The sequence below is a fragment of the Pinus tabuliformis genome, chromosome X, assembly GCF_031772625.1.
Source record: "Pinus tabuliformis cultivar Carrire ecotype Pingquan chromosome X, CPIR1, whole genome shotgun sequence".
NCBI classification, from domain to species: Eukaryota; Viridiplantae; Streptophyta; class Pinopsida; order Pinales; family Pinaceae; genus Pinus; species Pinus tabuliformis.
In genome coordinates, this window is record NC_142308.1 from 951,701,887 (window position 1) to 951,724,220 (window position 22,334).

The window sequence follows — 22,334 nt, forward strand, 5'->3', positions numbered from 1 at the left end:
CGGATCTGGATTTCTTTGGCGCTAGAAATCCTCTAAGGAACAAGTTCCCTCTGAAATTTGATTTCCTTCACGGAAATCCTTCTGCCAACAACTGTCGAACCACCCCTCTTTGATCTCTCGTTGTTGCTGCTCAACACTGGACTTAGATTTCTTGGCAAGAAATCTTTTGAGGAACTAATTCCCTCTACTTTGCTTCTGCCCCACTAGGTACTGTTTTGCACCAAAAGAATCAACACCCCACCAGCAACTCCAAATGAAGTTTGCGCTACACCTCTAGCCCCAACAACTGGAAAAACGAGACTCAACAGTGTTTGCGTTGGCCCAACAATCACTGCGCTGCCCTTTGCAACTACAACGTCACACAAACAGGCTGACGCAGGCTCTACGTGAGCCTCCCTTGGTGACTGTGTCACCCCTCCTTTGCTCTCTCGGCTAAAACTGCGCTGTCTCTCGGGACAACTGTTTTCAACACAGATTCTTCTCTGTCCTTTCACTGATGGCTTCAGTCTTCCTTGATATTCAATCGCTCTGATACCATGTGAAAGTGGCTGAGTCTAACAAACTAGAAATCCTACTGTAGTACACTGATTTACATTACCTACTTGTTTTCTTCATTTAACAAGTTATTTTTAGAAATATTTAGAAAATGTTAATGTAAATACACTGTAACCTACACCACTATACAAATCAAGTACTGAAAAATAAATGAGACAACCATGCAAAGGACACACTTATTTTTGGACTAAACGTCCCGGGAAAACCCAATGTGGGAAAATCGGTGCAACAACTCTGAGGGTTTTCTATTATTAAGCATAAGTTCTGAATACAAATGTTGGTTTCCCTCTCGGCTAACTAGTGATAGAGAAATACAATGGCGGAGAACCTGAGTGAGTTTTACCTCACTTCACCCGATAGAATCCAGCTGATCCGGCAACAAATCTGGTTAGCGCCGGCTACAACTTCGCTGCCCCTTCGTAGTAACTGTGTGGGCTTGCGTGGAGCTCTCTGAGGCTCTGCGTCACCACTTCTGCCCAATGCGTTAGGTTTCCCAGCTGTTCCGCAGCTCCCCGACTCTCTGCGTGGAAGACAACTCTTCCTCTGCGCTGGCCCTCCTGTCTTTGTGTCAAGGCTGCGTGGGCCCAGACTGGCCCAGTGTCAGCTCTCCCGGCTACTGCGCTGCCTCCACAAGTTTCTCTCTGCCTCTCTGTCTGTATTCCAAAACTATCACTGCCCCTCAGCTGCAAGATCTCTTCAACCGATTTCCTTCTTGAGAACTTCTCACCTCATAAAATCGATTTCCTCAATCTATGTGTGTGTTCTCCAACTGACCCCAAGCCTCCATTTATACTTTTCTTGTTGATAAATCAACGGCCGTGATCTAATCTCTAATCAACGGCTAAGATTAAATTAGACTTGATCCTCATCTCTTAGAAGCTTCTCACCCATATTTTTATTAACACCCATTAATATTTTAATTTTCCTAAGTTTAGACTTAGGAACCCCATTAAAAATATTAATTATTTTAATAAAATACAATCTGGGTGGAATTTCTCCAAACGATTTCTGGGTCTTGGAGATCTCATGTGTTCTAGCCCCTCCACAAAATTTTGGAGCTAGAGCACATCCGATGCTACCCAAAAATCAACGCTACACACATGAGTTCTCTTTTCATGTGTTTTAAAACGTTTTGGCTGTTCGATATATACCTCTTCTTCTATCACCCCATTCAAGAATGCTGTCTTGACATCCATTTGGTGAATCTCCTATCCCATCTGTGCTGCAAGGTGTTGAAGGAAATGTAACTAGGTTCGGTCTTCATAAATGTAATTTTGATATCTGTATTTATTCAAGAAAAGAGAAATTATTTTTATAGTATTTGTCAATGAGTTTCTTGCTCATTGAAAATAGGTCAAACACATTTTAAAGTGCTTCTAGAAAGTCAAAGTCAAAATGTAATTATGATGAGACCCTTTGAGGGCATGTTACATCATGAATGTCAATGTACAAGGTCATGGGAACACCTCCAAGACAAGTCAAATCCTCTCCTAGCATCAACGAAGTCTCCAAGCAGCAAAATAATGAAGAAAAGATGAATTATAGCAAAACTGTCAAGTCGGCTTGAAGAGGAGGGACAAACCTCTATTTATAGAGGTTGTCCACTCCTCAAAAGCATAATGAATTCTCTCTGAAATCAGCGAGGGTATAAGGTAGGAAAAAGAGTACTAAGGAGGATGAAGAAAGCCAAGGTAAAGGGTTTACAAGGGCAGCAAGCAAGGAGGAAGAACAACGAAGAAGAGACGTTTTCTAGGGTTTTTGCAGCCACACATGCGAAGATAAAGGAGGCTTCCTGCGGTCATTACAACAGTAACAAGTATCTTGGTTTTGGGCTAAGAAACAAGGACCATAAGGCCTCCCCAACCAGCGAAGAAGAAGGAAAAGACAACGAGGAGAAGGAGATTGTTTTAGGGTTTCTGTCCACATATGCAGCAAGTAAACCCTTGCATATTTGACAACAGAAGAAGGCAGCAACATTCGATGTGTATCTAGGTCTACAAGGTATCCAAAGGAAAGCGAAGAAGACTCTCTCTATAACGAAGTAAAGAAGCCCTAATGTTCTAGGGTTTCCTAACTTAGACAAGCAGCAGAAGAAGGACGAAGTGCTAAGGAGCAAAGTGCCGGAAGACAGAGGTCCATGTGCCAGAAGTTATAGTGCAGAAAGAGGAAGGATTTGACTTGTGCTTGGAGGATATCCTAGTCAAGGGTCTAGGGTTTGGCAATTGTTCAAATAAGAAGCTTCAATAAGAGAAAACTTACCAAGGGTTTTCCTCTCAAGAGTGGAGAGGTTTTGTCCCTGGCAGAGAGCCAAACTTTGTGTTCTTGTTATTTATGTTTTGGTAGCAGTTTGATGAAGTACACACATATGCACTAATAATAAGAAGAAGAAGAATAAGCTAACAAGAAAATTAAAATGACTCCACAAATTGTTATCATGTAATGAAGAATCACACTACATTACTTTTCCCTAGTTTCTTCAACACAAAGAATATAATGGATCTGATAGAGGTATATCGAGCCACTGGGGCAAATGTTTCCTCATAGTCTATTCCTTCCTTTTGAGCATATCCTTTTGCGACGAACCTAGCCTTGTACGTGTCCACGCTGCCATCTGCAACATACTTAATCTTGTAGATCCATCTCGAACCCTGTTAAATTATGGTATGTTCTATGCTTAGAGCAGTTTACTTATCTTTCTTATTATTATCCACAGATTAGCAATCACATGTACATAAGTAAAGTGCAGATAGAACATTAAACGATCAACAGAAAACAAGCCAAGACAAGAGACACAAGATGTGGCAGCTAGCCAGGGACAAACCCCAATATGGGGGAACCTTTTGATCAAATCTTCTTTTATCTTCAATAATTCAGCAGAGATAAATAATACAAAAATCTGATTTATATCAGCAGCAACAAACCCTAGATCAGCGGCATCAGCATCATCGGCATCAACAACATCAGCATCATCGGCATTAGTATCATCGACATCAGCGACATCAACATCATCGGCATCAACGGCATCAGCATCATCGACATCAGCATCATCGACATCAGCATCATCGACATCAACGAAATTAGTATCATCGGCATCAACGTCATTGGCATCAACCCTAAACTAGGGCAGTCAATATCTTCCAAATCGGAGGTCAGATCACCTCGATTCCTATGCCAAAAATTGCGGATTTCCAAGGAGAGTCAGCTTCACCTACTACGCAGTGAAGAGAGAGAGAGAGAGAATGCTGGTCAATGCTGGTCAAAGTTCCAATCTGCAGTTTGTAAACCCTTAGAAAACTGCGTCCTTCCTTCCCACATGTGAGAGAGAGACCTATCTGTGCAGGAGAGAGAGAGAGACTCTTTTTTGCACAGAAGAGAGAGAGATATGGATGAGAAGTTTGTATCCAAGTGAGGAGGAGACATCCTGTATTTATATTCAAATGTTGATGATGAATAGATGTGTCTGTTGAGCTTCTGAGCCTACATAAGTTGCTGGCTGACTTTGACAATTTGTCCATAATCAAAATAAATTCACATCTCCATAAATACTTATCGGAATCACATGATATTTAGATCAATCCTACACCTCTTGACAAGAGGAATCTAGATAAAATATTATCAGCCATGAATAAGGTGATCCTCATGGAGTTTGGTCCTAGTTGCCAATTTTAACACTCCCTCTCAACTAGGGAGAAATCCATCTGCAATTCGTCTGACTGTCGCTACTATTCATCCATCAAATGCACTGCCCTGAACAACTTGACCTCTGCTCTGCTCTACCTTGCTATGCTCTGTTCTGCCTTGCTATGCTTTACTTTGCCTTGCTATGTTCTGCTTTGCTCTGCTCTGTTCTGCTCTGCTCGAACTATGAAGAAGAAGAAGAAGAAATGATCGAGGATGTATCATACCATCCTCCACTGACCTAAAGTCAGTCTCAGAGTGTGTACCACTGGTCCCAGACCAGTCCTCTACTGACCCGAAGTCAGTGTCATAGCGGGTACCACTCTCACTGGTCCCAGACTAGTATCATTGATCCCAGATCAATGAAGGTCATCCTAGCATAAGGAGTACGGTAGATAAAACGATGCATCCATCGGTACTATTGTGGTCCCTATCCTCATTTCCCTACTCATTGATCAGATGAGAGGTACTTCCCATGAGTCCCAGACTACATGGGTAGGATGCCTCGACAGGAGAACTAATCATCCTGTCCACAGGAGAGCGAATCATCCTGTCCAGTGGATGCCACGGAGAACTAATCATCTTGGCCTACAGGAGAACGAATCATCCTGTTCCACAATCACCATGGAGAACACATCATCCAGGCCCATAGGAGAACGAATCATCCTGTTCCATAGTCGCCACAGAGAACAAATCATCCTGGCCCACAGGAGAACTAATCATCCTGTTCCATAGTCGCCACGGGGTGTCACAGGGGAAGGTTGAAGCTTTTACCTTGTACAAGGTGCACCAACAGGGGATGGTGAGTCACCCTATGGTCATATGTCGCTCCAAGAAGTAACCTGCGCCCCCCTGGAGCTCCCAGAGCTCAATACATCATACTTGACCCTCATAAGAGGGTATCTGAACGACACCAAGTCGTTTTCGGAATGTCAGGAATTTGACCTTTCCTAGGGGCTTTGTCAAGATGTCGGCGACCTGTTCATCTGTACCGATATGTTGGAGTCTTATTTCTCCTCGTTGAACCATATCTCGAATATAGTGGTACCTGATATCGATGCTTGGAGCGATCATGAAATACGGGATTCTCTGATAAACAGGTCCTGCTCTAGTTGTCACACAGGATCATGGTGGTATCCAATGTAAATCCAAACAGCTCACTGAAGAGCTTTTGCAACTAGACTGCCTCATAGGAGGCCATGCTAGCAACAATATACTTTGCCTTGGCGGTGCTCAAAGCCATCGACTTCTGTTTCCGGCTCATCTAGGATATCGAAGTAGATCCCAAGGAGAAATAGCACCTGGAAGTGCTCTTACGGTCCACCACACTGCCTGCCCAATCAACATCAGTATTCCGACAGTGTATCTTAACCCATAAGTAATTGTGCCACGAAGATATCTCAACAGATTCTTGGCACCAATCCAATGTATGTGGTGAGGTTCAACCATATGTTGACTCAACATGTTAAAGCATATATCTGGACGGGAGTTCATTAATGCTCTGACGAGTTGACGTACTCGGTGGCATTTCGTAAAACAGGTCCAGCAGCACTATTGCTTAATTTTTTTTTTTTTTTTGAAGTCAAGCTCCATCAGGGTAGTTACAGGCTTGCAGTCCACCATACCGAATCTTTCCAATATCTTCACCACATATTTTCCTTGAGATAGGAAAATTTCCCCTGGGTTCTGCCAAACTTCAAGTCCTATGAAATAGTGCATCAGTCCTAGGTCCTTCATTTCAAATTCAGAAGCCAACTCCCTCTTACATTTGTGAATGAGAGGGTTTGCACCTGTTAGAAAGAGGTCGTTAACATACAACACCAGTATGAGAGGTTTGTCATCTTCAATCTTAAAGTAAAGGTTGGGATCGGCATCACTCCTAGTGAATCCCAACTTCATCAAGTAGCTATTGATCCTCTCATACCATGCTCGGGGTGCTTGCTTTAGCCCATAGAGGGCCTTCTTCAACTTGCACACATGAGATTTTCGATCATAAGTCTCAAATCTTTCAGGTTGCTCCACGGAGACCTCTTCTTTGATTGAACCATGCAAGAACGCGATCTTAACATCCATCTGATGTAGTTTCCATCCTTGTGAAGTCGCAAGGGCTATGATCGAGCGGATGGTGGTATATCTGGCAACATGTGCAAATATCTCGTCATACTCTTTTTCTTTTGGTTCCCTGGTGTCAGCGTCTTGAGAGGTCCTCACTGTAGGAAGATTGTTCACCTTGCAGAGAGCCATATTTTCATCAAAGGTGACATCATGACTAATCACGACTTCCCTTGACCGGCTACATAGATTCTATAGCCCTTAGTATTTTCACTATAGTCCACGAAGATTCCTTTCTTTCCAGATGCACCCAATTTATTCCTTTTCTCTTTCGGCACATGAAAATATACAAGATTTCCAAAAATTCTGATATGAGATATATTAGGTTTCTTACCGGTGAACATTTCTTCAGGTGTTTTGGAACCCAATGCTTGATGGGGGCATCGGTTTTGTACATATACGACGGTGTTTGCAACTTCGGCCCATAGAAACTTCGGAAGTCTTTGATCTTGAAGCATGGCACGAACAGCTTCCACAATCGTACGGTTCTTCCTTTCCGCCACACCATTCTGTTCAAGAGTGTATGGTGTAGTAGTCTCCCTCTTAATGCCAACCTCTTGCCATCGCTGAAAGCCACCTTGTAGCCTTTGTCTTCCATTGCCGAAATGGACACCAGGTTCTTTTTGAGATCAGGTACATATAATACATCCTGTAGGTGGATTGTATTACCTTGATTCAATTTAAGAGAGACATTGCCTACACCTTTCACGGGATATTTCATATTATCTCCAAGGACAATTTCCAGGTTGGTTTCTTTCTCTATCAGATTATGGAGAACTTCTTTGTAACCAGTGAAGTGCCTTGAGGCACCACTATCAATAAGCCAATTTCCCAGCGAGTCCGGAGGAGCAGAGGTAGATAGAGCAACTGGTAGATAATATTCATCCTGCTTATTGTCAACAGTGTTAGATTCATACCTAGAATTTCTTGCCTTCTTGAATGGTTGTCCTCTTCCTTGATTTCCAACACTCCTTTTACCTCGGCCATTTGACCTGCCATTTCTTTGATTGCCTTGAGAGGGATTTTGATCATCATCCCGGTGTGAGTTCCTTTTATCAGGACACTCCCTTGTATAATGACCTGGTTTATTGCAATGGTAACATCGTCCTTTTCTTCCACCCTTTGGTCCAGTCTTTCCTTTGGATTTAGCCTCGGAATTGTTTCTTCTTTTAGCATGAGAAGAAAAGGCAGCGGGATGACCTTTAAGTGTGGGCATTTCCTGTTCTTCCATTCTTGCTTCTTCTTGAATGCATTTTGCCATTAAATAAACTCACCAATCTATCGTAGATTTCCTTGGAGGTGTTTAGCTCAGAAACATAGGCCACCAAGCGCTTGTCGATAGAGTCCCGGATGATCTTCTTTGCTTTGACTTCTTCGGATTTCCATTTGTTCCTGGCAGCAACGGATGCATTTGATGGAGGCTCAATAATATTGCCTCTTACATGGTCCAACACTTCCTGATCTTCTAAAGTTAGATCGAGAGACATCTTCCATCCGTGATAGTCAGACTTCTCATGGAGCTTGTCTTCGGCGGGGAAGAGTGTTGAGGACCCCATAGTTCTTTTTAGATAGCCTTGCCAACCTTCTCTTCGGTGATTGCTCTTGCTCTTGCTTGGGCTTTGTCTTCACCTCAGCTCTGATACCATGTTAAATTATGGTATGTTCTATGCTTAGAGTAGTTTACTTATCTTTCTTATTATTATCCACAGATTAGCAATCACATGTACATAAGTAAAGTGCAGATAGAACATTAAACGATCAACAAAAAACAAGCCAAGACAAGAGACACAAGATGTGGTGGCTAGCCAGGGACAAACCCCAATATGGGGAAACCCTTTGATCAAATCTTCTTTTATCTTCAATAATTCAGCAGAGAGAAATAGTACAAAAATCTGATTTATATCAGCAACAGCAAACCCTAGATCAACGACATTAGCATCAACGGCATCAACATCATCGGCATTAGCGGCATCAGTATCATCGGCATAGCGGATTAACATCATCGGCATCAGCAACATCAACATCATCGGCATCAACGACAATAGTATCATCGGCATCAGCCCTAAACTAGGGCAGTCAATATCTTCCAAACCGGAGGTCAGATCACCTCGATTCCTGTGCCAAAATTGCGGATTTCCAAGGAGAGTCAGCATCACCTACTGCGTAGTCAAGAGAGAGAGAATGCTGGTCAATGTTGGTCAAAGTTCCAATCTGCAATTTGTAAACCCTTAGAAAATTGCGTCCTTCCTTCCCACGTGTGAGAGAGAGACCTATCTGTGCAAGAGAGAGAGAGAGACTCTTTTCTGCGCAGAAGAGAGAGAGATATGGATGAGAAGTGTGTATCCAAATGAGGAGGAGACATCCTGTATTTATATGCAAACGTTGATGATGAATAGATGTGTCTGTTGTGCTTCTGAGCCTACATAAGTTGGTGGGCGACTTTCACAATTTGTCCATAATCAAAATAAATTCACATCTCCATAAATACTTATCGGAATTGATCAATTCTACACCTCTCGACGAGAGGAATATAGATAAAATATTATCAGCCATGAATAAGGTGATCCTCATGGAGTTTGGCCCTAGTTGCCAATTTTAACAAACCCACAACTAATCTGTTCTCTAGTCTTGGTACAATTTCCCAGACATCATTTGTCATGATGGAACTGTACTCTTCTACCATGGCGTCCACCCATACTTGGTGCTGTGCGACTTCTCGAAAACTAGGAGGTTCTTCGACCTGAGCTACTAATGCTTAGTATCTGTCAAGTTGTCTACACTGCCTTTTCTCAGCTCTAGGAGCTCCAAAGAATTCCTCTGCTTCCCTCAAAGTTTGTCGTACTTCTTGGCTAGTCCTTTCACTGGTGGTGGGAGGTTCCATCTATTCCTCTTCCTGTTGTTGTACCTGTTGTGACACTCCTGGGTTCTCTTCTCTTGAGGAGATGCCAATACTGGTTACAATGCTTGAACCAAATACCTGTCTTCCTACCAGATCTGATCCCTGTTGTTGGACTAGAGGAGCATCCTCAGCCTGTTCTTCAAACGAGATCTCTCGAGATTTCTTGAAAGCTCTATCTTCCATGAACTTTGCATCTCGCCTTACTACAATCTTCCTACTGGTCGGAATGTAGATTCAGTACGCCTTTGAAGTCTCGCCGTAACCCACGAGATACCCTACTTCGATAGTCTTCTCTAACTTGCTCTTCTTCTCTTTTGGAATATGGCAATAAGCCACACTTCCAAATATGCTAAGGTGACTTACTTTTGGCTTCTTTTCCGTGAAAACACCCTTTGGCGTCTTCTTTCCTAAAGCCCTGTGAGGAGTCCTGTTCTGAATGTATACAACTGTGCTGCATGCTTATGCCCATAAAAACTTGGGTAGATTCTGATCATATAACATCGCCTTTGCTGCTCCAACAATAGTTCTGTTCTTCCTTTCTGCGAATCCATTAAGCTCTGGATTATAAGGTTTGTCCACTCTCTTTGGATCTCTTCTCTTGCGCAAAAATCTGTGAAGTCCTTATCCGTGTATTCTTCGCCATTGTCTGAGCGCAATATTTTGATCTTCCTTCCTATCAGGTTTTTCACTAGAGCCTTAAACTCCTTAAACCGATTAAAGACCTCATCCTTGGTTCTTAAAAATAAATCCAAGTTTTCTTGGAATGATCATCTATGAAGGTGACAAAATACTCAGCACCACAAATAGCTCTTGTAGACATTAGATCGCAGATGTCTAAGTGTATTAAGCCTAACACACTCTTAGCTCTATTGTTGCTTCTGGAATAAACTGCTTTGGCGTACTTGCCTAGTACGCAGCCTCTGCATGTATCATCATGCTTGGTAGTAAGCACTGAAATCCCCATAACAGTTTCCTTGAGCATCCTTAATGCCCCATGATATAAGTGTCCCATCCTTTTATGCAACTTGTATAACCTGTTGTTTCGAGTTCCAATCTGGGCCCTCTTTTTCCACTTAGGATGCTTGACATATACTCTATTATCGATGAAGTACACATCATATCCCTTATCTTGTAATTGAGATATAGAAATCAAATTCATTCCCATACCTGGCACATGTACGTTCGTGGCCCGAAGACTATCTCCTGCTGCCGTCTAGAGTATAACGGTTCCCTTGCCTATTGGGGTGCATTTCGACTTGTTACCCATTGTGATTTGGAAGTTCATCTGTTCCTCTTGATAGCTCGAGAAATATTCTCATTCTCCAGTCATATGAGCTGAAGCCCCGCTATCAATGTATCAATCCTTGGTTGATGCAAAACTTGATAAGCAAGCAAATTCCTCTTCCATCTTGGAAGCTAATTCGGAAATCTTCTGATCCCTACTGTTCTCCATGCTCTTTTTCTTTGCTTCCATCTTGCCTGGACCTTGCTCTGATACCATGTGAAAATTTTGCTGCAGTAATTAATTTATTTCTCCTTCTTATTTACAATAAGTTATTCACCAATGCTTCAGTAAATATCAAAATAAATTCAGTTGTAGGCTTCACAAATTAAGAACTGAAAATTAAAAGGCAAGAGAAACATCAACATATGAACAATCACATTGACACACCTGTTTTTGGACAATTGTCCCCGGAAAAACCCAATGTGGGAAAATCGGTGCAGCAGATCTAAGGGTTTCTATTATTGGCAGTAAATTTCTAAATACAATCTGGATGCCCCAGAGAAAATGGCAATCCACTTAAAGAAGATAATTGAGAATTCTCTCACACTGATTTTGGAGATTTTATCCTGTCCCTAGCTCTTGGATGACCCGTTGCGCAATCTCTGCGTGAGCCTATGTAGTCACTGCGTGACTTCTACATGCAAATTCCCTCTGACTGCGTCAACTTTGGCTGTTGCTGCTTAGAAATTGAGATTTCTCCTACCAATCACCCACAGTGATTCTTGGCACTGATATCTGCTATCCCCCAACACTTCTGCGTCAACCTCCTCTAGTTTCTGCACTGTCTCTCTGCGTCAATCTCCTCCAGTTGCTGCACTGCCCTCCTTGGCACAACGCTGGCTCTATTATCCTTCACTTTCTTCTCTGACGTATATTCACTGGAACTAGAAATTACGTCCTTCTAGTACTGCCTCTAATCCTCACTGCTTGATCATCGGTTCGAATTCCTTAACAAACCCTACCCTAGGAAAATCAAACTGACTGATCAACTTTCTGTGTATTTCAAATGAACCCCAAGCCTCCTTCTTATACTTTTCTCGCTGAGACTTCAATGACCAAGATTAAGTCTCTAATCAATGTCTAAGATTAAATCTTGACTTGATTCGCTTTCTAGAACATTCTCACCCATATTTCAATTAATACCCATTAATACCTCAATTTTCCTAAGTTTAGACTTAGTAACCCCATTAAAAATATTAATTATTTTAATAAAATACAATCCGTGTGGAATTTCACCAAACAGTTTCTGGGTTCTTTAGAACTCATGTGCCTTAGCCTCTCCCCCAATTTTCATGGCTAGAGCACATCCGATGCTACCAAAAACTAATAGGAATTGCTTGAAGGAGAATTGACTTGGCTTGATTGGGGCCAATTTACTTGGAAGGAGGCTTGCTTTGCATTGAGATAGGCCCACTTAACCTTCCAATGGACAGATCTTGTCCACCTTGGGTCCATTGTTCACTTGACTTAATTTTCCTTCAAACCCTTGACGCCTTGCTCTAGAAGGCTCAATGTCTCCTTTGACTAGTTCAACTTGGTCCTTTTGCTTGATCATCATGCCTTTTCTTTTTTTCTCAATGATTTTCCTTTTACTTTGAGTGAATTTGATCTTTTCCACCTTTGACTTGGTCCAACATTCACTTTAGCTTGCTTGAAATGCTCTCCTAGCCTTCACACGTGTGGCTATCCCCTTAGAAGAGTGACCCTTTTGGTAGATCTTTGATGCCTTGCTTGATTTAATGATTCTGGGACATGGGTTGTCTTGCAAAAGAATTGTAAATGCCCTTTGTTACCTTCTTGCCTCATTTGAACAAGATTTGACCCCTTCTAGCCTCAAAAGAGTCCATGGGTGCCACAAATGGAGAATGGCCCTCTTTGGTTGAGTATACCTTTCTTCTTCTTCATCATTTCTGAAAAATTCCAAGAGGCATGCCAAGTAAAAAGTATGCGGAGCAATCTGAGCTTTTGTTGACCTTTGACCCCTAGGGCCATGTGCATTGGGATCCACAAACTCCCTTGGGAAGCATGGAATGTTGGAAAACGTGAGACTGCCATATTGAAGAACTAAGACATGAAGGAAAGACAAGGTTACACAAGGGACATGGGCTAGATTGGCCTTACAATGTGTGATCAGCCCTACAAATGAATGGCTCCCCTAAACAATGAGTCCCAAAAGATCCACCCCAAGTCCTCCAATCCTATATAGGAGGAAAGGAATTGAGAGTGGGTACTAGTAAGACCGACCATGGCAAACCATGATAGGTCTAGGGATACCACAGTGTAGCCTACACATGGCTTACAAGGCTTTTGCCTTGCATTCTTTGGGCTTAAAATGGTGTTGCGAAATGAAAAATGTGCATATATATGCCCTTGCTAAAATGAGGGGTAACAAATCCCATGCTTCTTGCATTTGCTCTAGTTGCAATTTTGAACCTTAATTCTTCCTTCTCACCTCTCTTCCTAGCAATACAAAGAATTTATTGATTTGAATTATGGACGATTTTCAGAGTAGACGAATGGAAAATATCCATTTCATGCCTTGGGATTTTGGTAAGGTGGAACTTCAAGTGGTTGATTCCACCAAATATTTTCTTTCGACATAGCTTGCACCTCAATGTTTGTCGAATACGAGGCTTAATTGGGTCATGATACTCCCATAGTGGGTCCAATAGCTTTGGCATTACATAAGGCATTGATTAAACCTATGGCACAAAACAACAATGGGAATCAACACAAAAGAATGCTGCAACTAAAAAATCTAGGGTAGATAAGTGTTAAATGTCCCATTAAAATATGGAAAGAACAAATATATCTAATGGGCATTGCAAACCCTAATTAAATCTTGAAAAGGAAAGAAAATGCAATTATAAAATTTTGTACATACTTGGGAATATGGATATGGTAGATTAGAGTCAGTCCCACCATAATAGCTTAGCTAATGGCAACGAAATCACTAAATTTTCTCGTGTTTGTTCGATGGAAAATGGTGACAAACTCCTCAAACCTTAATCCACCATCTCTTTGCTGCAAAATGAGGGGAAAAAGACCAAATTTCTAGTTATAAAGTGTGATTGGAGCATATAGGGAGATACTTTACATTGGCTCAGGGTAAAACAAGCAATGTATCATGATACTAGCGATATATCGATGATAAGTGTAATAGTGGTAAAGACTGGCACAAATCTTACATTAGCATTGTTTTGAAGAAGTGTGTTGGTTATTAGAAGTGGCATTGTAAATAGGAAATTTCTCACTGGTATTAGAATTTAGAACTAATATATAAGGAAGGGTGTGATTACGAGATTGTACAACGTGTTGGTAGTGCTTTGCTCCTAAAGTTTTGGTGTGAATGTAGTTTCTTTGATTGCCAAAATTTGTCATGGATCTTTTATCACTATTGGATTTCCATGCATAACATCTGCTAAACTATTCATTTGTGCCAAAGGCCTGCATGCTTGCGGAAAAAGTGCATGTGGCTAGGTAGTGATACTATGTTAGAACGTTGCATTTGCTAAGTTTTTCGTTTTTGCGAAAGGTTTGCATGTCTATGGGAAAAGTTCATGTGCCTAGGAAGTGATACTAGGTTGTAATGCTAAATTACACATGATTTTGTTGTCTGTGATACAATGTGAAACTGCGACTTTGATTCGTGCCAAAGCTAACTACTGCAATAATGATTTCAAATGATTATGCATTTTTGATACAATGGCCAAATCTGCGTGCCCATACTTAGACATATTCTAGATTGAACCTCTGATTAGCATGACTCCTCTATTCATGGACTTAGTTGATGACTGACTCCTTCTAGGATCAAAGACACCACAAAAGTAGAAACACAAAGTGGTTTAACTCTTGATATAATGTAACTCCTATTTTGAGACTAAGAAGAGATAACACCTTGAGGGAAGTTATTGGACATGTTACCCACCAAAAGTGGGTAACCCATAGTAGAGTTTTTCTTCTCATTTGAGAGCTAGCTAACATGCAACCCTACGATGGCCCATAGATAACTTTACATCAAAGCTCTCCACTTATGCTTTGGTCAGTGCTCTCTCCCATCTAACATGCTTCTTGAAGGAAGATGGGTCATCTGTTGGAAGGTACATTGACCATTCTTGTAATGATGTGCTTTCATTTAATGTTTTGGGGCATACTAATATGGATCACAGGCCACACTGGAAGATTGAATGCTTTTGATTGTACCCTTGTTCCCATGCTCCACCTGGGAGGTTATCCTTTGCCCCTAGTCTAGTATGACCTCTCCTGAGGTCTTTCCTCTAGGAGAGGCACTAATACGAAGCATTGATTAAACTAACGTGCCCAAGGTACTCCATACTTACCACATTCCATGTTCCCCTTATTATCCACGTCTATTCTTTGGGTTGATTGTCATTTGTCATTGGGATTGGCACCTTATATCCTTGTATTTGAATAAGGGCCCAAAAACTTGCCCTAAGAGGTTGATGCAGCTGAAAGAATGATAAAAGCATATAAAGCCACAACGAAAGAAAATAAAAATGCAAAAGATGGTTGGGACATAGTAAGCATGTGGGAAAAATCCTAGCATGAGCTCTACCCCTTCTCATTAGCCATAGTTCCTCAACATTTCATGCTTCATCTAAAAAAGAACTCTTGAATGTCCCAACCTTGATGAGCGATAAATTGCTACATCTTGAAGAGGTATTGGAAAAGCATAAAATAACTTGGTCTCCTAAGCTATGCATGAAAATAAGAAAGTCATTAATGTAATTAATGCGCTAGAGGGGTGGAAAAAGTAGGCTAAGGAAAGGGGTAACTCATGCTCCATGATTGCTCCCTCTTCTCATTCACTTAGAGATGTTGGACCCTTTCCAATTGGTACCATGGTTATGGTCATCTTCCTTAAAGTCTTTCCCACTCCATCACCATCATTATCACATGTACATATGGATTGATGGATCTACTTGTGGCATGTTCTTCTCCTTAGGCGTTGGAAGCACATAATAGGGATAGAAGAATAACCATCCCTAACACAATTGTGGTAACTTGTCTACAATCTTGAGCTAGAAAGCCATTGGAAGGTAAGGTTTGTGTGAACTATTTTGGTGCCCCTAAGATTGAATATGGCTTACAATGATACTTTAATGGTTTTTGTCCCTGATGATGTTGATCTCACTTGATCTTAAGGGTATGTTTTAGGTGGTTCATCACTCATGCAACAAAGATCCTTTGAAGGAAGACTTGACACATATCCAACACCTTTCAAAGGATGTTTTGCCCATTGTTGAGAGCAGACATGACCTTGTAGCCCCAACATTGCCTTCATGAGATGGATGTTGGGCCTTGATGAGATTCCACATGGTTGTATGCTCCTTACTACACATCTAGACGTTGAAATGTTGTACTAGGAAGCCAAGGCGTTGGCTTGTTTGATGATGTACCTAGGTGGACCCAATATGACCCCAGGTTGGCCTTGACCCTGTTTGATGGGCATTGCCTTGTTTTAGAGCCCAACTGATGATGATTAGCACTGAGATGACTTGGGAGGGCTAGAATATCATGGCCATGTGCCAACACTTGCCTCAGAGCTTGACATGTCACCCCCATGTGCCCTAGAAGGGTGATGTAGGCCTTCTTGGAGATGATGTCATGGTGGAAGAGGAGTTATTTGGAGATATACCCATGCACTTTGATGATTTCTTGGAGTGAGGAGCACTCATGAGCCTCTTTGTCACTTGCTTGATGGAGATTGTCCATTTTGAGAGGATGGTGTGATCACAAACAACATTTATTACCACACATGTGGGCTATTTTGGTGTATTTATCATGTTTTGAAGTTGTCTTAAGGTCGACTTGTGACCTTTATGTGAAAATTTGGATGCCCAAATTCCTACTGCAACAACTGATTACGTTTCTCCTATTTGTTAATTACTGAACAAAATTATTTACTGTTTCCTACAATAAACATTGAAATGAATACACTGCAGCCTTCACCATTTAAATAAAATGCAGAAACAAGAAACTTAACAAGAAAGAAATACAACACATCTACACAGTTATTTTTGGACAAATGTCCTCGAAAAAACCCAGTGTGGGAAAACCGGTGCAGCAACTGAGGGTTTTATTATTAAGCAGTAGTAATTTCTGAATATAATCTCTGGATGCCTTCCCGACAATCCAGTTACAAAGAATATCACTAACAGAGAGATAAGTGAGGTTACCTCACACTATCATTGGAAATCCTGGCTAATCCAGCCACTGAATGAATTGCCCTTGGCTGCCTCTATGCAGTCACTACGTTAGCCCAACGTCACACCCTCTGTGGACAGTGTCACCTCTTCAGCTGATTGATTTGCTGCCCAGGAACTTCGATTTTCACCTCCTAATCTCACGCCCTGGCTTTCGGCTTCTGCAATCGATTCCTTCAACAAATTTTTGGATTCCCTCTTGGCTTCTGCGCTGCCTCTGCGTCAACGTCTCTGGCTCTGCGCTGCCTCTGTTGGATCTCTCTCTGCCTTCTTTGTTGAGTATTTTCCGACTGGGAAAGATTTCCCTTCGGATACTATCCCTGCCCCTCACTGCACAAGATCACTATCGAAAATTTCTCCGACATTTGCTCTGCTTCAAAAAATCGAACTTCTGATCTCCCCTCTGTGTGTTCTCCAAGTTCCCCTCAAGCCTCTTCTTATATCTTTCTGTTGGACAACCAACGACCCATATTAACTTCTAATCAATGGCTTAGATCATTTTAGCTTGATCCTCGTCTTCTTCTAGAAGTTTCACCCATAGTTAGATTAATACCCTTTAATTATTATAGTTTCCTAAGTTTAGACTTAGTGTCCCATTAAAAATAACTAATTATTTTAATAAAACTGTCTCCAGGTGGAATTTCCCAAAACGATTTCTCAGTATTGGAGAATGCACGTGTCTAAGCCTCCTTGCAAATTTTGAGACTTAGAGCACATCCGATGCTACCAGAAATCAACACTCCCTCTTAGCGAGGAATGTGCTCTAGCAGTGCACCCTGCTGAAGCATCACTCTGTTCTGTAACACCTCCTTCTGTGCTGCTAATGTCTGACATCCTGTCCACCAACTACTGCGCAAATGCCGCATCTGTATAACTGTTGACCCTGCCACTGTCAACACTGCATCCATAATGCAACTCCCTCTCAATTCTGCATCTGTGCTGTTGCTGGCATTGCCATTGCCAATACTGCGTCTGCACTGGAACCTTCTCCAACTGCTGCTGCTACTGCATCAGCAACGAAAAAACATCCAAAATCACTGAACAAGTGTTCAGTATGATGCATCTCGTTGCTGGAGTTCTGATTGCTGCTAGTCTCTACGCTGACCTTTTGAAGCCTCTGCGCTGTTGTTGACCTCTGCTCTGTGCCAATTGCACTGCTACCAACTTTGCTCTGCGCTGCTCAGTCTCTGGCGCTCTTAGCCACTGCAATTGTCACTCCAACACTCCTCTACACCAACTGACACTGGTCCATCCTGCTACTTCTAATTTGGGCTCCCGTAGCAAGGAATTGATCCGAGAGGTGGACTCCTCAAGGATCCTGCCCAACTGTAGTCCTTTCGAACTACAACTCTAAATCTCCCCACCTCCCTCCTGGAGATCCTTGGCCTGTCATGGCGAACTCCTCCTCCTCGATCTTCGTGTTTACAACCTTTAGATCATGCTTCTCATCTTTGTCCTTCTTCCTAAGAGGACACTGTGTTGTGTAGTGAATGAATTCACCACACTTGAAGCATTTGATCTTTGAAACATCTTTCTTCTTCTTCCGTTGCTCCTGCTGCACCTTGGATGCGGGCGCTGCATTCTCTTCCTCCTCCTTGGGCTTCGACCCCCTGTTGTTGCTTCCGTTAGGTTTACACTTGACCAAGGCTCTCCTCAACACCTCTTGCTTAAGCGCTGCCCGCATTCCATCCTAGTTTGGCAAAGTCGTCTTGCCCAAGATGCTCTGGACAAAAACTTGCCACTCCTCAGATATTGAATTTAGGGCCAGTGTTACCATCTCGGAACCTTGAGGTGTTGACCCCACAACTTCCAGCTCGTCTCGGGTCTCCTAAAGCTTAGTGAGGAATGGATCAATGTGTTCCCCCTTCTGTATCTGCAAAGATCTCATCTTCTGCTCCAAGTACATCTTCAGCTGCTCGAAAGATCCCTGTTATAGTGTCAACAAAGCATCCCACATCTCCCTGGTAGTGTCTCTGCCAGCAATGTGACAGACTATATTATCCTTCACTCCGTCGAGGATCATTCTCTTGGTCTTCGCCATTTCTCCCTTGTACTTCTTGAGCGGATCTGGATCTGCGAGCTCAGCTCCGACACTGTTGACGTAGATTTTGAGAAAATGTTCATCCAAAAGGCACGACATCCTTGCCTTCCAAATCACATAGTTGGATGAACCATCCAACTGATCCTGATCTCTCAATCCATTGGCTGCCATCTTTGCCAATTGAAAAAGTCGAATGACCTCCTCTTTCTTGTTGCTGCTCAACAAATGAGAATTTGAATTCCTTGGCTAGGAATTCTCTGAGGAAGAAATTCCCTCAAGTGTCTCTTCTTCCCTCTGACGTTTTTTCTGCCCAAGAACTGTCGTTGACAGATTTCAATTTGGAAATCCTACCTCTTTGTCGACTCACTCAGAGAGAGGTTTACCACGAAAATCTAGCCCTCTTGGCCTGAACTGCGCAATCTCTCTGGGGCTTCGATTTGCTGCCTCTGTAGGAATTTCCAACTCCCTTCCTCCTTCAGCGTTGGGCTCTTCCGACACTGTTCTCTTGTTTCACCTGTAGCTCTGATACCATGGGAAAATTTGGATGCCCAAATTCCTATTGCGACCACTGATTACGTGTCTCCTATTTGTTAATTACTGAACAAAATTATTTACTGTTTCCTATAGTAAACACTGAAATGAATATATTGCAGCCTTCAATATAGATTTACTTTTGATTTACAGTAAAATAGAAGTTTGAGGCATATGCAGTTCATAGTAAAAGTAAAATAGAAGAGCATGTAGGGTACTAGGGTATGAAACTTGTATTTAATCAAGAGCACTAAGGTCGTTCGACTATGTAGGAGGAGATTCCCAATCAAGCACGAGACAAGAAATTATAAATTTCTTGTGGCTGATTTTGGATATTTCTATTTTCATTATGTGATCATTCATGAGTAAATGTGATGTAAATTTAGAGACTTATAGTTTATGCATTGACAATTTTATCATAATGTAATAAATTAGAATGTATCATATATGCTTTATGATTGCACATATTTCTTAAATGTCCTAATATATATATATATATATATTCGCGTTTCCCCGTTTCCAAAATTTGGGGGGGTCACGTTTCGTACCCGTGCCCGTTTTGGAAACTCGTACCCGTTTTCCCATTTTGTGCAACCTTGGATGTTAGGGTTTCTTTGTGCCATATTAAAAAGTGCAATATCTTTCACGAAATCTTGTTTCTTTATGCTTTGCAAAATTAGTCTTTCAAGCATCCATCAAACGAACTTGGTTCATGCATACCTTGACCTTAAATCTCTACTCGAAGAAAGTCACCAGGGTATTTAAGAGAGGCATTTTTGTCCTCTACCCACCTCATCCAAGTTCCTCTATCATTGACCCCCTTGCTCAATTGAGAGAAGGCACTAGACTAACTTGTGGTGGTCATTTAATTTTTTTTGTTTTTGTTTTGTTTCTCTTAAATTTATAGTAACTAGGGTTAGCTTAAATCTGTGTTTGATAGCAATTTATTGTCCATTTGTTATTTCCCTATTGAAAGAGATTGCATTCAATAAACATAAAAAGGCAAAATCTAGAATTAATTGCATCTTTTCACCCCAAAATTCAGGCTGACATTTTGATTTTAATTGCTGTCATATGCATTTTCAACCATTTAAGACCATTGTTTACTTAACCCTAGCTTGCCTCCTTTATAGCCTTTGATCCTTTGTTGATCCTATTAGTTATATGCTATTTTCTAGAGCTTCTATATTCCATTTTGTGCCCTAAATTTGCATATCTCACAAATCTAACTTATAGCAGCCTTCTTCTACATTATAAATGTCTTAGAAAAGTGTACTTGAACTCTAGGCAACTCTTATCTCAGCTTTTCAAGGCTTGGCCAGTACCTTTTCCTTCAATTATTAGACCTTGCATCACCATTGAGCCCTCCTTAGTTGAATATCTTGCTGGTGATCTTCTGTAGGGAAGCCTCCCTTGTGGGGATAATATCCACCACTAAACAGCTGGATGAAAGCCACTACAGTGACAGCAGTGGCTGATATCTTGTTGCTATAAGACCTAGGTTGCCTAGTGAGGCTTTGCACTAGGGCTGCTAGATTTTGTGGTGATAGGATACAACCTAGAGGTGTTTCCCCACTATGCTTGCTGAGTGTCTAACTGATTTTTCTTTTTGCTAAGTTCTATAGTTTATCTGCATCTATAACCTGACATGTCTGAACCTACTTTTTCTGTTTTAAAGGTTTAATTTTATACCTGTTGGCCTGCCCCTACTATCCTCAATGAATTTCTTGATCGTGGACTCTTCTGGCCTCTTCTTTTCCCTTGAAAACATGCAGGCCATTCAATAAAATCATTTTGTTAATTCCTATAATACGATGGCTTCTTCCTGCATTTTGATTGAAGATTGGACATTCTATGTTTTTATTACTGATGTTTTTGGGAGGGGGAGGAATCATCAGCTTGTCCATTCCCAGATCCATAGATAGGTAGACATGATGATTCTTCCTCCTTATGCTCATGAATACATTTTGTCCACCAAAGATTATCATTTGATTTATTGAATCTATCCCCTCGTGCATTTCTATTTTACTTTTGATTTGACCATGATAATCTTTGCTGCATGCTTGAAACTATGCATAGTAGACTGATTTATTCTTCTTTTTTAATGGTTCATAAATTACATACTTGTCTCAACTGTAAGATATATCTGTTGCAATTGCAAAATTGTTTTGAGTTGTTGTTTATCATTAATCAATATCTTTCATGATCTGCAGGCTTCCCTTGATATTTTATGATGAGTTGGCAGAAACTGCTGCACTACATCTCAAACTAAAGGATGAAGTTTGTGTCTCCGGTCGCTTCGCTTCATGGAGAGCAGATGGTGAATATGATAAGCCAAAGGTGTATAAGGTTTACTGTGACTAAATTCTTTTCTCACTGTCACATTTGATAGGAATTTTGAGCAAGCTGATATTTTATAAATATTTGCAGTAATGAGCTTTATCTAGAGTCTAGACTACATGAAATGGTGAGCTCTATTAAACATTTTAAACTCTGACTCATGGGTGTTTTCTGTAAATGTCTCATTGTGCTTTTATGTTGATAGAGCTTGAATATTTTCTTTGGCATTGGATGATTATCTTGTATAAATTACAGAAACTGAGGATTGGTTTCCTACATGAACCTCATGGGGCTAAGATAATTTATTGGATTCTGTGATGACATCTTCTAGTAGCTGATTTTGAATTATGTCATGGGAAGAATATATGGAGCATTTTACATGATACCATGGTCTTTAATTCTTCCTTGTCTCAATTATATTTTGTTCTTTCATGGGTTATCAACTTATCAAGGTTATGGTTTGGCAAAAACCTCATATTGTCTGCAGACTGGTTTTCTTTCTAATGGATTCAGTCAGGTCAGTTATAAAAAAATTTCCTTAGCTATTTAGGGCCAACTGGAATTATCTGTTGATTAACTAAGAGATACAAAAGCATAGTCAAGTTATGGCAGTATCCTTGCCATTTGAAGGCTTTGAATTGCCTTGTGCATTTCATTGCTTGCCAT

General features: G+C 41.2%; 1 protein-coding gene across 2 annotated transcripts in view; it reads left to right on the forward strand.

The window, feature by feature from the left end:
- Positions 1-22,334, forward strand: part of LOC149142846 (protein OSB1, mitochondrial-like) — a 77,154-nt gene that overhangs the window by 16,011 nt on the left and 38,809 nt on the right. Inside the window, exon 2 of one of the 2 annotated variants that reach the window (XM_089447397.1) lies at positions 21,542-21,677. In XM_089447397.1, coding sequence (XP_089303523.1) covers positions 21,542-21,677 — 136 coding nt within the window. The remainder of the gene's footprint in view (positions 1-21,541; positions 21,678-22,334) is intronic. The other variant, XM_089447398.1, reaches the window with a different exon arrangement.